Genomic DNA, 18,782 nt, shown 5'->3' on the forward strand with positions numbered 1-18,782 from the left:
AGACTATGAGTGCCGTTCTAGTTATTGGTAAGAAATAATTTTTTCTGAATCCCAAATAAATCAAAATTTTTATTCTCCCTTTTCTTATTCTTTCTCCCCTTGGTCATCTGGTCCAATCTGATCTGAGATGCTTCCCACTGATCTACTAACACCTCCATTAGTACGACTACAACAATTTACTTAAAGGCTCCAATTAATATCGTGGTCAGCCACAGGAGGTAGATTGGCCTAAGTCTTTCACGAACTGGCTGGCCAGGCCTGACATTTGACCGAACGTAGCAGGAATTTAGAATTTGCTCAGAGTGCCGGTGAGAACTCGCCCACTCTTTGCAAAATACTTTAACGTTCAGCAACAACTAGTGCCCGCAGCAGGTCTTTTCGATGGACACAGCCACACATCGGTAGATCGTCCTGCACGTGAAACACCAGGTGTCTGCGTCGAAGTTCAAACCCTGCTAAGATGGGTCAAATGCGAGTGTGCATACCCTCTAGGCTATCCTGGCAGCACTGATGTTTTACCACTAGTGATATTTACAATTTCATAAAGTCTCAAAGGCCTGCTACAGTGGTTACACATCAGGAAGGGTCCTAGTAACTGGAGGATTACTACCAAATACAGAAAATTTGTAATTTAGCCACAGTAACAGTCAAAAGAGATTACTCTCATTCAAGATACCAGTGGAAGTTTTAAGTTGTTAACATTATAGGTTAAAGTAATACTTTACTTCGCTAAGGTTGTGGAACTTGGCTTGTCTCGGCAGGCCTGGAGCGAAAAATTAAATGTCACTTCATCAATTCAGAATTTGACTCATGGAAGTTTGTGGTGTTCTTGTGCCATCACTTGCATTTGTAATGGATTAGCAGAACCTTCAGAAATGAGGTGGTTCTTGAAGTCCTGATTGCCTTTCAGGCAAAGTAGACATCAAGATGCATTCCCCAACAGTGTGCCGCATAGCGTGACGAGGAAAGGTGATGAAGGAAGTGCAGAATGTCAGACAGGTGTATAATGGTCCTTGTGCTCATGCTGTAATTCTTTCCGTCACGAATTAATTCCTGCCAGGTGTTCTTGCCCCAACTTGAGTGGCCATTTGCACAAGGACATTTTCACATGGCCACTTTGTTTCTTTGACAGACGAGCTAAATGCATCACTGCATTCGGTTTGTCAGGAGGCTTTTGAGAATGTCAAGGAAAATAAATGTTTGCATCAGGTTTGGGCAGGCTTGCTATTCCTGAGTTTAGATATTTTTATTTTAGTAAATCAAGTCAAGTCCAACATGGTGCCATTAGTCTTTTGAAACCAAGACCGACTCATTTACCTGTCTGTGACCCTTTACAATCTAGCCTTTCATTGGAAATCTTGGAAATTCCAACCAACCTGGAAATGTTGGGGAATTATTCTGCAGCGGTTTAAAGAGCTAACTGTGTGTTTGGGAATGAGTAGTTTGGTGATTGAGTCGGTACCGCTTTTCTGTATTGCCAACCCGCAGACCCTTCTCAGTGTTGGTTTGCATCCCATGGCTCTGCAGTGAATCCCATGGATACCACTAACACCACATGCTATAACATTCATAGGGATGAGAAGCACCACATAAACATATTTTGCCCTGATTAGGGCCTGTTAGCAAGGGCTCGGCTCCAGCATGGTAAAGCTGGGAAGCTTCGTTTTGATGTCATACTTCCAGTTGCTGCAGCTGTTTTTGTCCTGCAAAGGGGTCTCAGGCATTTATTTTGTGTGGCAGGCAACCATTGTTGGGAGAGCACCTCATGACCATGACCACTAGTGGCACAAGGCAAAAGTCATTCACAAAATATCTGCTGACACCTTTCATTCATAAATTTTGTCAGCCCTAACCATAGGATACTGGAACATCCTACAGGACCTCAGGACGGAGGAGAGTGTCCACCATGTTGGCAGCAAACTTTGAGGTAGAGACACCAATGGTTCCAATAAAACAAAAAATCTGCCCATTCCGTCAAATATCAATGGGTATTTCCACTGTTGGATTATTTCAGTTTTTGTCTCCTGCCCCTCCAATAAGGTCACAGACGGGGTTAGGGGGGGCATTAAAATGAGCTCCGTCCGGCCGACCGACCCGCCGATCCTCCGTCCATGTACTTTTGTGTATGCGATATTTCAAAAACTGTTGAATATTTCGCTTTAATATTTCAGGTATCAATTCCTCATGACATTATGTTAACTTTAATGGATCACGGCTGAGATTGGCTGAATTCTGTTTCCATGGTAACCATTTCAGTAACTTGGCTTGTGTACACGATATTTCAAAAACCGTTCAAGATTTAGCTTTCATATTACACAGATCGATTCCTCACACCATCCAAAAAGCGGGGGACTGAGAATATCAGCTCCTTGCTTGGTTCTTACAATAATCTTGAATACTTTCGTCACCATACATGGCTGACCGAGTGAAAACTATTCCAACGTTAGGATATGAAGAATTGTTGATTCAAATCCATGATGCTGGAGGAGTGGAGGCATCTCATTGACTTGCAGGTCTTCTGGGTGAGGTTGTTGCTTTCCATTTCTTTTAACACCCAAGTACAAATCCAAAGTTCATGATCTCTTGAGAGAACCAGTTGCTCATTGCTTATTGCCATACCATGTGACTGTAATCTCTTTCATTTTGAAGCATTTCTGGTTGTTGGTTGTTTGTCAAGTCTGAGGATGTTTGTTAACAATGCTCTGCAGGTGACGTAATGGGAATCCCTATTCGCATCTTAGATGCTGGAAGCTGGAAGGGTGGTAACTTCCTTCTTTTGTCGGTTCCCACACCTGTTATCAATAGCAAATAAATAAATAAAATATTCCAAGTGCATCCGGTCCATTGACCGCCGGTCACTTCAAAGACGACTACAAAGGAGTAGCACTGGAATTTCGTTCTGTTGCTCAGTTAATGAAGAAAAGTCAGAATGAAAATTGAGAAGCCATCACCTTGGACATCAAGGAGGATGAATTTGCTGATGAGAATGGAACGAGAACGCAAGAAATGTAGAAAATTCACACGAGAGGTCGTGGTGAGAGAACCGTCGTCCAGATGGAAACCCAGATCAGTGTGTGCTGCTCGCCCTGAGCTTATGGGCCTTGGACCGTTGACCAAATGTGAACCTGGTGCCTTGAAGGTCCAAATAATGAGTGAACCGACGAACGATGTGCCATATAAATCCACACAGGTCTAAAGGGATGCCCTTCCTCAGGTCTTGCAGTCATTACAAGGTCCTGATGGAGTTGCAGGTGTTCAGTAATCCATCTTTACCTTGTGTGGAAGTCGTTTATCAAATGATCAATGATACATAAGTGGTAGCAATCGCTACTGTTGATTATGGAGGGTTGCAAATATTTAAATAATTGGTGTTGGCTTTGTATAACCACAGGGGGCAAGGAATGTGGTCTAATTTATTTTGTTTGCTCCTGCCCTGGAGGCATATGCATTGCTTGATCAATTAATTAATTGTATTGATGACACTCACTGAGGTTGTTGTTGTTGTTGTTGTTGTTGTTGTTGTTGTTGTTGTACTTGGAGGCTCAGAGTTAAATTAGATATCAATTTGCTCCAAATCATATTATTACCAGTGGAAAATTAATTGTATTGATAACACTCACTGAGGTTGTTTCCAGCTCTATGTGGACCATTGATTGACAGGCACATACTTTGGCCTGTGATATGTATTTGTTATTTGTTGATATTTATTGATGTAGTTTTGCCAGGGGAAGTGGATTGGGGGTTGAGGTGGAGGGGTAAGTGTTGCTTTTGTAAAACTCCAAATGACCAATCACAAATGGTCAAAGCTGCCAAATTATGGACAGCTTGCTAACAAGAAGGAACCATTATACTATTATATGTGACTTATTATACTAGTTTATGTGATGATAACAATTATACGGTTATATGTGAGCAGTTGCGGCATTTTGAGCATTGGTTGGTGAAATGTCACGTGCCTCACCACTTTTAGTGGTGTTTTTTAAAAACTTTTTTGTAGGTTTTGACATTTTCCTATTTTATGCGTTTTGTTGTTTATTTTTTTTTCAGTTTATTAAAATAAAGTTTTGATATTTGTGTTAGTAATGTTTTATGAAATCTCAATGGCAGAATCATTATTATTATTATTATTATTATTATTATTATTCTTTCATATGTCACATCATTAGCTGAGGGGGGGGGGCATGGCTATTCCGTTCATGCAACGTCCCCTGTAGGTTCGGGCAGGAATTTGGAATTTGGCCAGGGTGCCGGCGACAGCTCGCCGACTCTCCGCCAAAGACACCGTGGGATCTGCAACAGGTACCAATTAATTCTAGCAGGTGGAACGCTCCGTTTAATGTCCATCCGAGGGACGGCACACACATTAATGCCTCACCCTGCCTGCGAGAACCAGACTAGCAGCTCAGAGGTGAGTGCACACCTACCTCGAGGCCATCCTGGCAGCATTCTGGTTAGAGCGTCTGCTCCGAGTCTGGGAGGACACAATTCAAACCCCACTCTTATGGAGTCATACCAATAACTTTTAAAATGGTATGTGCTGCTTCCTTGCTTTGACGCTCAGCATTTTCAAAAGATAGAGCACAGACAAACAACTGCAGGTTGGCAACTATTGCACAAGCTCCATGAGCCGAATGTCCTCCTCCTGCATCGAAGTTTCTTGCAAGGGAACTCGTATTGCTATTAAACGTCGGAGGAGAGGTTTTTGTCATTATTTGGAGATGAACCCTTGCATGAGTAAACAACTGTGTGCCTGTGCTGTCACAGCAGTGACTTTACGGTGGAACATCCAATCAGATGATATATTTTGTAAACAGTCCATTTCCATTTGGCACTCTACTCATCACTTTCCATGATCTTCCCATCTAGAAACGCACCCGCTCTGTTTATACACACTTTGTCTCTGGCTCATTTACTCACCCACTGGACCACATACGAGTCTTGCTTGGGTTAAACTAATGCACACCAGATTCGCTCTTGCTGACGTTTATTTTCTGCCATTCGAGCTACCACCCGTTCACCATGTGTATAATGCACTTAGCCATTTGTTTGACCTTGGCTGCGAACTAGTCTGCTGCATCTGTTATTTCTCTATTTTGTGTACTTTGCCACTAAACACATATGTGATGCGCAGTCTCCATCACAAATTGTCTCGTGTTGTGCTTACTGCAGTCTTGCATAAAGAAAGAGCTGGCACAATGTCTCGATATAACCACACATGACAAAGAGGTCCTGTTATGTCCTCATTCGAACACATGCGATGATGGCAAGTCATAAACTTTTATTTTCCTTTTCGAAATAACTCCAAATGCAAAAATATGAATTCTGTTCCAATGGCATCACGAAACCTGCCCACCCTTGGGAACGATATGCAATGCTGGCTGGAAACTACTTTAAAATCGAGTAACATCTGTTCCAATATATGCTCTTTGGTCAAGCTAAAAGCTTTTTCATCTCCATATATATATATATATATATATATATATATATATATATATATATATATATATATATATATATATATATATATATATATATATATCTCTCTCTCTCTCTCTCTCTCTCTCTCTCTCTCTCTCTCTCTCTCTCTCTCTCTCTCTCTCTCTCTCTCTCTCTCTCTCTCTCTCTCTCTCTCTCTCTCTCTCTCTCTCTCTCTCTCTCTCTTCTCTCTTTCTCTCTTTCTCTCTTTCTCTCTTTCTCTCTTTCTCTCTTTCTCTCTTTCTCTCTTTCTCTCTCATTTTCTCTCTCATTTTCTCTCTCATTTTCTCTCTCTTTTTCTCTCTCTTTTTCTCTCTCTTTTTCTCTCTCTTTTTCTCTCTCTTTTTCTCTCTCTTTTTCTCTCTCATTTTCTCTCTCATTTTCTCTCTCATTTTCTCTCTCTTTTTCTCTCTCATTTTCTCTCTCTTTTTCTCTCTCTTTTTCTCTCTCTTTTTCTCTCTCTTTTTCTCTCTCTTTTTCTCTCTCTTTTTCTCTCTCTTTTCTCTCTCTTTTCTCTCTCTTTTTCTCTCTCTTTTTCTCTCTCTTTTTCTCTCTCTTTTTCTCTCTCTTTTTCTCTCTCTTTTTCTCTCTCTTTTTCTCTCTCTTTTTCTCTCTCTTTTTCTCTCTCTTTTTCTCTCTCTTTTTCTCTCTCTTTTTCTCTCTCTTTTTCTCTCTCTTTTTCTCTCTCTTTTTCTCTCTCTTTTTCTCTCTCTTTTTCTCTCTCTTTTCTCTCTCTTTTTCTCTCTCTTTTTCTCTCTCTTTTTCTCTCTCTTTTTCTCTCTCTTTTTCTCTCTCTTTTTCTCTCTCTTTTCTCTCTCTTTTTCTCTCTCTTTTTCTCTCTCTTTTTCTCTCTCTTTTCTCTCTCTTTTCTCTCTCTTTTCTCTCTCTTTTTCTCTCTCTTTTTCTCTCTCTTTTTCTCTCTCTTTTTCTCTCTCTTTTCTCTCTCTTTTCTCTCTCTTTTTCTCTCTCTTTTTCTCTCTCATTTTCTCTCTCATTTTCTCTCTCATTTTCTCTCTCTTTTTCTCTCTCATTTTCTCTCTCTTTTCTCTCTCTTTTTCTCTCTCTTTTTCTCTCTCTTTTTCTCTCTCTTTTTCTCTCTCTTTTTCTCTCTCTTTTTCTCTCTCTTTTTCTCTCTCTTTTTCTCTCTCTTTTTCTCTCTCTTTTTCTCTCTCTTTTTCTCTCTCTTTTTCTCTCTCTTTTTCTCTCTCTTTTTCTCTCTCTTTTCTCTCTCTTTTTCTCTCTCTTTTTCTCTCTCTTTTTCTCTCTCTTTTTCTCTCTCTTTTTCTCTCTCTTTTCTCTCTCTTTTTCTCTCTCTTTCTCTCTCTTTTCTCTCTCTTTTTCTCTCTCTTTTTCTCTCTCTTTTTCTCTCTCTTTTTCTCTCTCTTTTTCTCTCTCTCTCTCTTTTTCTTTCTCTCTCTCTCTTTTTCTCTCTCTCTCTCTTTTCTCTCTCTCTCTCTCTCTTTTCTCTCTCTCTCTCTCTTTTCTCTCTCTCTCTCTCTTTTCTCTCTCCTTCTCTCTCTTTTTCTCTCTCCTTCTCTCTCTTTTTCTCTCTCCTTCTCTCTCTTTTTCTCTCTCCTTCTCTCTCTTTTTCTCTCTCCTTCTCTCTCTCCTTCTCTCTCCTTCTCTCTCTCTCTCTCTCTCTCTCTCTCTCTCTCTCTCTCTCTCTCTCTCTCTCTCTCTCTCTCTCTCTCTCTCTCTCTCTCTCTCTCTCTCTCTCTCTCTCTCTTCTCTCTCTTCTCTCTCTCTCTTCTCTCTCTCTTCTCTCTCTCCTTCTCTCTCTCTTCTCTCTCTCCTTCTCTCTCTCTCTCTCTCTCTCTCTCTCTCTCTCTCTCTCTCTCTCTCTCTCTCTCTCTTCTCTCTCTCTCTCTCTCTCTTCTCTCTCTCTCTCTCTCTCTCTCTCTCTCTCTCTCTCTCTCTCTCTCTCTCTCTCTCTCTCTCTCTCTCTCTCTCTCTCTCTCTCTCTCTTCTCCCCCCCCCCTGTTTAAATAAATAAGCAATGTTGAGCATATCGGAGGAGTCAATTAAATAACTGATAACATTTTCATATAATTGCGTTACCCGCTGCCCTCGAGTGATGGACAATGTTTTGTGTTTTTATGAAATATGATTCTCTAATGTATAAACTGTTTTTGGCTTGGTCAGATTTCGCAAACAAAGTCCTGAAGATGAGAAACGACACAAAGGAAGATAACTCGAAGCTGCAAGAGTAAACTAGAATGTCAGACTTAAGCCAGGCGAAACAGTTTACATTTTGTATGCCATTGACAGGCCGGATCTGGATCTGACCCTCAACCAAAATTAATCGGCTTGTTCTTGTCACCTCCTCAACCCATCCACCAAGTTTTCTCTCAACCCGTTGAAATATCATGCTGCACTAGTGGTATATCGTTTTGGGCCCATCTCTCAATTGTAAAGAATCACTTAAAAGTTCCAAAAAATTCTCATATCTGGAACTGGATCCAGATCTTCACCAGAATTTAAAAAAAATTGTCCTTGTCTCACACACACACACACACACACACACACACACACACACACACACACACACACACACACACACACACACACACACACACACACCGCATGCGCAAAAGGCCTCGTGTCGCCTTGACGGTTGGACCATTTTCGCTGGTTCTGCTCGGTACCTGCTCTTGGCGTACCCGATTCTCGGTGTCCCTGGTTCCTGGGGGTGACGAGATGATGTTGATTGGTGTTTGAGCCTGTTTGCGGGTGGGTGCATGGCATGGCAGGGCGCTGGCAGAGGATTAAGGCACGCTCACACATTTTGGGACATTTTATTGGATGTACGACGACTTCAACCTTGGGAAGCCGAGAGAGACACACACACACACACACACACACACACACACACACACACACACACACACACACACACACACACACACACACACACACACACACACACACACACACACAACCTGTCCACCAAATGTCGTCCGAATCCATCCATAACTTTTTGAGATTTCCCACTCATAGACAGACAGACAGACAGGAGTGAAAACATAACCTTCGTCCACCTTTGGTGGTGGAGCTTAAAAATATAAAGGGTACGAGAGCAGATGATTACGAAATGATTTGAATCTATTGGGAAAATGAACACAAATGGATGTCATGTGACTGTCACAGGGAGGGGTTGGAGGAAAAAGGGGGTTTATATGGAAATGCCAGATCGTGGGTTGCAAATAAGGTTAAGGAAAGTAAGACTGGTGGATAAGGACATGGATAAACATTGGTGAGTTCAGTGCTGAGATAAACATAGTGATGGAAAGGGGAACGATAAGCTTGAGATCCCAAGGAATTGCAAAATGATTGCTTTTGTTTTAGGTCTTTGGGTTCAAAGGGAGATGGCTTCCCTATTAAGGGACACTGCAGAAGGAACTGGAACAGCATTTGAACAAATGTTTGGACTAATGAGATGTAGGTATCACCACTTTTTTAAGATGGAATTTGTGTGGCCGATGTCAGTTGCCCAAAAGTGAACCGCGTGTGGACTTGTTCCACCTATTGACCGAGCCATGTGTGGTGGACAGGTGGACAGTGTGGTGGACCGACATGGATTGTCCAAACACGATGACCGAACGAGCCAGGTGGCCCAAATTGCTTTCTTGCTGTTTCATGCAGAGAGAGAGAGAGAGAGAGAGAGAGAGAGAGAGAGAGACAGACAGACAGACAGACAGACAGACAGACAGACAGACAGACAGACAGACAGACAGACAGACAGACAGACAGACAGACAGACAGACAGACAGACAGACAGACAGACAGACAGACAGACAGACAGACAGACAGACAGACAGAGACTGAGATTTCTTTGTCGTGCAATCATAAATCACTGCAGGATGAAAAACAATCTGTTTGTATTTTTTCATAACATGCCAATCACATTCAGGTGATACTCCAAGACACCATCTCGTTCTCCTCAGATATCCTTTGCCATATTGTTTGTTTGCACATAGTCGGTATGGCTGTTCATAGAATGTGCTGTGGTTATGAAATGAGACTGAAATCGATCGAAATAGTAACAATCTGCTGCTGCTGATGATCTTCATGCCAATTAAAACCTCACCGGAGCTTTCCATGACCTTCTTCCTGCAGAGATATTGTCTCGAGAACCTTCTGGTCTCCACTATCGGTCACAGCGTATGTTGGGTTAACCACATAGGCAAGCTCCTTCGGTGTTCTGTCCATGTGACAAGCTCTTTCTCAACACTTTGCAGGACCAAGGCTTTCATCCATTGGCAATGGACTATGCTCTCCTTCTGTGGGCTAGGAGCTCCTACACTACTCAATCTCCTGCTTCACGATGTTGTAAAGTCCAAAGTAATCTGAAACCCGAAAATCTCCCAATGGGAATCCCGGTCATCTAACCTGGTGAATTGTTTTGTGGTCTGTTTTATATTATATTTCTTCCTCCTTTCCTTTCCTCTGCAGTCCTCTTGGCTTGCATGAGTCCATCGACCAATCCTCTCTGAACACAACTCTGTAATTTCATCTATCAGCACCCCCAGCCCACCCTGTTCTCACACTTCTGGAACTACCTCCATATTCAAGCCAGTCTTGATCTCCTTCTAAACCTTCAACATGTTCTCATCACCATATGCTGAAGAAAATATCCCATTTTGTCACACCGGTACACTGGGATGGCACCTTACTCAATCATTCACTCTTTATTTCCTTAATTATGTGCAGCGTGTCACGAAATGTCAATACCGTGTGGGTGACCGTGAACTGAGTATAACCAAAGGTTCACTTGTGAGGTTATCAAAGGAAATAAAGTTCCACCCAAGGCAGTCAGGGCCTATGCTCTCGAGCCACCGACAGGACAGGAATTGCTCGACGCCATAGTGGCAGCCTTTGTGATGTGAGCTAAAGTGTATCGTGCGGTCCCAAAGCGAATCCAAATGTGATGCGGTCTACAAGGGGCTATTGTGAGAGCTGGACACCTCGTCATACAAAAATAATTCAATTTCCAGAACATTTTTTGTCTTTTTTGGGGGGATTCAGGAATGTGTTGTGAAGAAGCTTACATGGCAGATATTTCCACGTGGCATTACCATGGAACACCACCCAAAAGGAAATGAGTGTGATGGAGATGTGGATTGTCACGTGTTTATGGCAACACCAGTCTTGAAACATTCATGTCAGTGGATGTTCCGTAAGGCCTGTCCAGCGCTTGTTCTTCATTCCTTAGCCTGTGACATGTTTGTGGTCACAGACTATTGGGATTTAACGAACAAGACGAGTTAGGATGGATGGTGCTCACATATCATACTTAGGCCCTACACATTGTATAGCTTCAGCCTCCACGAGGTATCATGACCGATGGAAGTTGATCCACGTGTGACTTTACCTACCACCATTCACCTGGACACTTGCCAATGGCACTTGCTTGGTGGCATGAGCAAGTGGACAGCTTTTTAAAGATGTTGTGACATTGACATGGATCATGTTGCTCGAACATTGTCCCATTTCTCCCTAATGGCTGGTCAATGCACTGGGGGTGTAACAGGCTAACGATGTCGCAGTTCATTTGATCTTGGCTGTGCCCCGTTAGCCATTTCCAACAACAATGCGACATTGCTGCAGGTTTGTCGACAAAGGAATGGGAAGAAGTGTGTATTTGCATTCCTCGTTGATGAAAACAAATACTTCCACATGTATCCTTCCAAAGAACGGCCTTTTCCTGCTCGAACATTCTGTCAAGATCAAAAGGCCTTCCTTGACTTATTGTCCTCCAATTGAGTTTGACGGTTCAGCTTCCCTTTGCCTGGGGTTTGAATTCTTCATTATTTGCAGAAGGACAAGGTGACTTGAACGTACTTGTTAAGTTTTATCAACAGACAAGAGCACAGTCAGAAAGAGTTTTGTGAGGGTTTATTGTGGAAGGCCCAGAAGGCTTTTTGTACCCTTTTGAATCGGGGGAGATTAAACGGCGTCACCTTCATGGTGTCCTGTTCATTTCAAAACTATGTTCACTTTGAAGATGTAGTTGGTGGACTCGACTTGAGGCAGCAGATCGGTCGGTAGCCAGAGATGTTTGCAGATAGGAAACACTGATCGGGATGTTCAATTCAAGGTCCATGTCGGTCTGCATCTCGTGTTGGTTCGATTCCCGACACGACGGTAAACTATTGTGCTTGGTTGGTTGCTTCTTGGGCACGGCGTTGCATCACAAACTGCGCCGTCCCTTGGATGAACGTAAAGCTGGTCGCCCTGTCCACCAGCATTAGTTGGTGGACCGAAAAGACCCCACTGTGTCTATCATGAAGAGTGGGCGAGTTATCACCAGCATTCTGAACAAATTACAAATTCCTGCTCAAATAATGCCCCTTCAGTGCAACGCCAGGCCTTGCCAGCTGGTTCGTGAAAGGCTTGGTCAAAAACATTGGTGGGAATATCCCACAAGAAGGTAGTAGTACTAGTAGGTTACCACGGGGCGGGGGGAGGGGGGGAGGAAGGGTGCATAAAAGTTTACTTTGGTTTCAGAGAACCCTGGGTTTAATTTGAATTCCATCTCTCAAACCGCAAGTTGCCATGAGATAATGTCTGTCTGCATGTCGGAGTGGGAATTGCCACCATACCACTTTTAGCTGTCATACTTCCAAACACTGGGGATGTACAACCCAACAGTCGCAGTCTTATCACTTGTTTATTGTTGGCATGGCTACCACCATGGCTTTGACATTTTAAAATAAAGATGGAACGGAAGGAATCAAAGGCTCAAAGTGGGCATTGTAGGGAACAAATCTAATGCACAAGTTCCACCAGAACAAGGATTTAACTGAACTCATTGAACACCACTAAAACAACCACAATAACGGTCGAGGCTCGTTGTTTGCTTCTTGTTGGTTGTTCTGGAAGCACAGCAAAGCTCTTCTTTACATTCCTTCTACCATTGCATGGTCTCGGTTTGTGTTCTCAGCAAACATTCTTTCCTTCCCGAGTTTTGTTTTGCATTGATAATGCAATTTTAGACAAAACAACTCTTTGTTAAAGACAACATCTGTCTCCCCATCTTAAAATTCTCATCAAAGGTATGATTTTGTCTTTAGATGACTTTTAATATCTGATAACTTTGTATTTACTCCTGGTCGGGTGATGCAGAAGTGGCGCACTTACCTTTGAGCTGTCTGGTCTGGGTTTGATTCCCAACCTGATTAGAAACTGTCAAGTCGGTGCTTCGGGAGCAGGGTTTTGTATCACAAAATGCACCGTTCCTCGGATCGACAATAAGCTGGGTGTCCCTTCTGCTAGCATTAGCTGGTGGATGTATTATTTATTTTTGAGAAAAGTGGGTGAGTTACCACCGGCACCCTGAACGAATTACTCATTCCGAACCCATCGCCTTTAGTCGAACGTCAGACCTGTTCAGCCAGTTCGTGAAAGACTTGGGACAAATTATTTTGTCCTCCTAACCAGAGGTAGACTCGAATTGAAAGTGATTAACGAAGACAGGTTTCTGAAACATTTGAATCTATTCTATGTAGGATGGCATTTCAAGGTGGCATGAGCCTGTGTAGACATCACTACTTGTCTCTTTCTCTCAACCCCCCCCCCCCCCATCTACTCTCCTCCACCCTCATTTCTTCTTCCTTTATTGTGAATAATAATGCTAAGGAGACACCTGTTCCAACCTCCAGGGGTCACAGCATCTCTCCCTCTCCTCAGGCCCTTCTTTTGTAACACGACCACGGGAGGTGTGGAACATCACAGGTGGGCAGATATTTCTGACTTGTGAGGTCATTGGTGTTCCAACACCATTGATCACGTGGGTGAAGGTGAGTGTGAATAGCAAAATGCAATCAAAGATTTTTGTTTGTGAACTCTGCCTTGAAAGTTTCCATTCCTAGTTTAAAATCACAATTTAATGTGAAAAGTACAAACCAATCGTACGTAGATCGAAACAAGTGCTCATGGTACCCAGGTGGTGTGTGGTGAAACGTGGGAAGAGTTTGCCCATTCCCACGCTGGATTACCGTACATGGTAGAATATTATCCCTGTTGTACACCGATTGGCTTCTGTCTGAGACTGGAAACTCTTGAGCCATTTTTCCCAGCCAGGGGGATTGGATTGGACCCAAACGCCCCCTCTGCCCACAGGATTTGTGTTTGATCACGTGATTTCAGAGCCACCTTTTATTGACTGGGTCATGATGAGCACATTTTTTTTGCTGAGATGTGAAGCTTGAGACATTTCATAGCCAATCAAAACTCACAAAGTCGAGGTCACTCATTGCTGGAAAATTGTGACTGAAATCGTTCCGTTGCAATTGTTGTTTCATGATGAATTCTTTTCCCATTAACTAGGATCCGTACCTGATGATCAAGACTACTTTACCTCTGAGCTGTCTCCTCTGGGTTTGAACCCCAACCCAACTATAAACTGCCATCCTGGTGTCTCACAGGTAGAGCGAGGTATCACTGTGTCGACCATCTGTCGGATGAAGGTTAAACTTGGCATCCCGTCTGTCAACGTTACTCGCACGGTGGATGTTGATCAGGCATCCTGAACAAATTACAAATTCTTGCTCTGAAGGTCGCAGCAATGGCAGTACCCCCAGCAAATGATGCAACTACTACAGCCACTTGCTACGTACGAAGGAAGAAGATAGCTCAGTTGGTAGCATCCTTGCTTTTGTCTCATTTTGCATATGGGCCACAGTGAAGTAGAATCTGACCATAAAAGTCTGACATCATGTATCGCACCACTCTCTCCCCTTCAGGTGATGTAACTGGTTGTTTGACATGATCATCAATGTACCACACGTTTTGCAGTTTGTTGGTGAGACTGAGGCAGTCTCTTGGCAAAGATTGTGCTGAATCATTTGAGGTCCTTTTTTGTATATCGAGTCAAGGCTCATGGAAGACCTGGACCATGGAATGGACCAGAAAGCAACATAGCAACGAGAGAGAGACAGAGAGACAGAGAGACAGAGAGACAGAGACACAGACACAGACAACAGAGTTGAAGGACAAGATAGAGGGAGACCTGGACAAATAATGGGGGGCAGGAGAGGATACACACAGAAGGAAAACTGGAAATTTGGAAGGAACTTGGGGTGGGTGGGGTTAACAGGGGTAGAAAAGATGGGGGATGATCTGAGATAGTGGTGAACATCTGTTTTGAAGACTTGGAGGGCAGAATGAGATTGAAGTGGATGTGAAAGTTGGTTCCACAAATGGGTGGAGGTGATCAGTGATGTTGGATTTTGAGAGTTTCACCAGAAGGGGTTTGATGGATCATGTGAGCCCTGCAGAAACCTGGGGCAAGGGACAAAGCACAGAAAGAGCAGAAGATGCAAGACCGGAAAGGAGGTGGTTGAAGACAGAGACCACAACCTTCCCAGCATTCAGTCAAGGCAGGACTCACGTCCTCATCACAATTAAATTACACTGTGGGATCCTTAACGTCCATCAACGACCATCCATCAACGTTGGTAGACGGGCCCTCTAGCTTGGTGTCCTTCCGATGCACGGTGCACAAATGTATGCCCGGCTGGAAACAAGATACGTGCTATAGCTTAATGGAGTTAGTTCGTCGAAGAAGGTCGAAAACCCGGTTCGATGTGAAGTACCAGTGTGGCAGCTTATACCTTAGCAGAGATTCAAACCCAGACTATACATCGCAAAGGCAAGTGTGCATGCCTCGAGGCTATCCTGCCAGTATAGATATATATATATATATATATATATATATATATATATATATATATATATATATATATATATATATATATATATATATATATATATATATATATATATATATATATAAATATATATATATATATATATATATATATATATATATATATATATATATATATATATATATATATATATATATATATATATATATATATATATATAGATATATATATATATATATATATATATATATATATATATATATATATATATATATATATTGTTGTGGTTACCAGATTCGCAAACCACCATTCAGGTCCCTTAGGTGAGGTATCTCGGTAAGTGCATGTGTAGTTAGGCCCGAACCCGTTGTCTAGTGGGAATACATGTCATTTATACGTGCTGCGACTCTTCAGGATAGCCGTTTTTCTTTTACTATCTTTATTTTGGACCAACCGCCATGATCACAACCACAACATCAACCACCGACCACAACCACCGCTTCACCACAACCGCCACGACCTTCCCGTCACACCTCGCAACCGTAGCATCGCCACCGTTCTTGCCCCGCTGTGGGTACCGGTGTTGGACTCATGCAGAACGCGCGTCGAACAGCGTGTACAAAATCACGGATTTTCTGCTTCAAAAACGGATCAAAAACGACACACGCCCACTTTTTTGCCGTCCAATCGGTGAGCGAGGGGCGATTTGGCCCCACCTCCAGAACGATCGATATATGCAAATTTGTGGATCAAAAAGCCTTCACGCCCACTTTTTCTCGGGCCAATGGGGAGCGAGGTGAAAGGTCAAAGGGAGGGGGTCAAAGGCGAAGTTACGGGGGGATAAAAGGACGGTGTTCGTCAGTCAGAAGAGAGTCGTCGCAGTCAGAAGAGAGTCGCAGTCAGAAGAGAGTCAGCAGAACGAGAACGAGGAGTCGGAACGAGGGAGTCAGCAGAACGAGAACGAGGGTCGCGAAGGAGAACGAGAGAGAGTCGCAAACGAGAACGAAAGAAGTCTGGAGCCCGAAGCCTGCAGTGGCTGGAGAAGCTGAAGAGAGTCGGACGAGGGGGTGCTCGCGTCGGTGCCAGGAGCTGCACGCCCGAGGGAGGCCGGCAGCGCGACCTGGCCGAGGTGGAGACGCACACCAGGGATAATAAAGATCCTCTATACCCCGAGCATCAGCAACCCCCTCCTGTTTCCCCCCGCGCTGAGATAGTGCGACCAAGGGGGCCCCGTTCCCACCCCCTGCCAGGCACTGTCCACGAGGCCCGCGGGTTGCGGGGCCATCGCCGCTCCGCGTCTCATCACCAGACGGGTAGGCCCGACCCGGTCTCGGCCTCAGGCCTGCCCCATCCTTGGGGGTATTTCTTTTCCTTGGTTTTGGGTATGTGTTGTCGGCGCCGTCTGTGAAGTAGAATTGTATAAGTGTTGCCGTGTGCTCGGTAGTCGGTATTAGCTCTGCACTGTGTTTTCACTTTTATGTTTGCTTTTTGTGTAAATGGAATTGTGTTTTCTTTTTTTTGTGTGCATTTGGTGGAATTGTATTTGTGTGCTTTCCGTTCGTCGCGAATAAATGTGCTTTATTGTTGAACTGTTCTCCCGCTTCGCTCGTCTTTTCCTCCATTGAATCCCCATCTTGCTTCACGTAAAGGGTTGGTAGTGGGCTGAATACGCCCGATAATTAATCGAACCGTCGAGGTCGACGATAACACCGCTCGGTTATTCTGATAGCACGGAACGGGTCGCTTAAGTGGCCCGTGTCCGAAGTCGACCTGCGGCGAGGTGCGATCGCCCGGTCTACCCTCCGCGTGGGTACTTAGGTAGTTCGAATTTGGCGAGCAACCCTATCCCACGCGGGGGCTGATTGGCTCGATCGCGGTGAGACCGAAAGGTCCACCCGTGACTGGTTCCCGGCGTTAGTCCGAGAGGGTCACGACTGGATTGTCCGTCCGGTGGGCGACGTGCCGCGATTCGAGTTACGTGGCCGTCGCACGCCGGCGGGCGCGAAAACCGCAACACTGGTGTCAGGTCGTGCGATACAAATTCATCGCCCTCCTCGCGGCACTGGTAACGGAGAACAGGAAAACGGGCTCTCCTGTCTCCGGCTAAATTCACGGGAATCGGTCCAGGGGTGAGAGAAGCGACCCCCGATTCCCTCCAAATTACGAGCGAGTTAAATTAACCCTTCACGAGAAGCAAGATGGCGTCTCAAGGCGAGCGGGTGCCGGGTGGATTAGGTATGTGTAATAGTAATGTAGAATCCATGGCTCAGGACGAGATCACCGTGCAAGAGAAACCCGTACCAGAAGGTTGGGAAAGGCATCGATGCAGTTCATCTGGTCGGTTTTTTTATTATAACCCCACCGCTAAATGTAGTCAGTGGGAGTGGCCAGGGCAGGTGACAATACAGCACGTTATGGAACTCGTGCAGAGCATAATTGACGGAATGAAAGAAGGGAACAACGAAATGAAGAGAAATACGCAACAAATGGAAAATAAAAAAATGGATGGAAACGCACTCGAAGCGAAAAACCAATTAAAAGAAAGCCAGGAGACAGAGGAGGGATTGAAGGTCGAAACGGTGGAGTGTGAGAAAAGACTTCAAGACATGACGAAGAGAGTTGATAAGCTGGGACTGGAGGGAAAAACGGAGACAGAGGAACTGGGAAGACGGGTAGAAAACCACAAGCGCAAGCCGGAAGAACAGTTAGAAGCCAAAGCAAGGTCGGAGGGTGCGGAGATGAGAAAGGAATTGGAAAAGAAAGTTTCTGAGTTACAGAAACACCAAAACAAAGAGAGGGAACTACAAAACGAACTGAGAGTGTTAAAAGAGGAAAGGAAGAGAACGGAAAATGAAACTTTAAGAAACCACACTGTACAGATCGAACAGCTGGAAGCGAAGGCCAGACTAAAGAATGAGGAACAAGAAAGAGTAATGAAGGAAGAACGAATGAGACAGGAGAAAGAAATCAGTCAGTTGAAAGAAATGACGAGATTGCAGAAGGAGGAACAAGAAAGACAGTGGAATAGAAAACTGAAAGAGTATGAATTTGAAACTGAACGACAAAAGGAAAAAATAGGTTCGAATACGAGGAGAAAGTAAAGGAGCAAGGAATGAAGCAGGAAGGAGAAATCAGGAGATTGAAGGACACAACGAGATTGGAGAGGGAAGAACGAGAGGAACAATGGAATAGAAAACAAAAGAACATGAATCTGAGGTTGACCAATTGAAAGAAAAGCTGAGGCTGGAGTACGAGATGGACAAAGAACAGCGAATGAAACACAAACAGGAGATTAACCAAATGAAGAAAACCATGAAACTGGAGAAGGAAGGACAGGAGAGGAAACGAAGAAGAGTAATTCGACAGCAGCAAATGAAACACAAAAAGGAGATTAACCAAATGAAGCAAACCATGAAACTGGAGAAGGAAGGACAGGAGAGGAAACGAGGAAGAGTCGTGAGAGAACAACGAATGAAACACAGGAAGGAAATGAGCCAATTGAAAGAAACGATGAGATTGGAAAACAAAGAGCAGGAGGAACAGTGGGAAAGAAAACAACAACTCTATGAGTGTGAAATTGAACAACTAAAACGGAGGGAGAACGAACAGCTAATGGGGCTCAGAGAGAAAGAACGA

General features: G+C 43.8%; 1 protein-coding gene across 1 annotated transcript in view; it reads left to right on the forward strand.

Moving 5' to 3' along the window:
* Positions 1-18,782, forward strand: part of LOC147015571 (insulin-like growth factor-binding protein 7) — a 32,030-nt gene that overhangs the window by 6,019 nt on the left and 7,229 nt on the right. The window contains exon 3 of the mRNA XM_085850446.1: positions 13,165-13,274. Coding sequence (XP_085706572.1) covers positions 13,165-13,274 — 110 coding nt within the window. The remainder of the gene's footprint in view (positions 1-13,164; positions 13,275-18,782) is intronic.

Source organism: Eptatretus burgeri, chromosome 12 (genome assembly GCF_056783735.1).
Source record: "Eptatretus burgeri isolate ZD-2024b chromosome 12, Ebu_testis_v1, whole genome shotgun sequence".
NCBI lineage: Eukaryota > Metazoa > Chordata > Myxini > Myxiniformes > Myxinidae > Eptatretus > Eptatretus burgeri.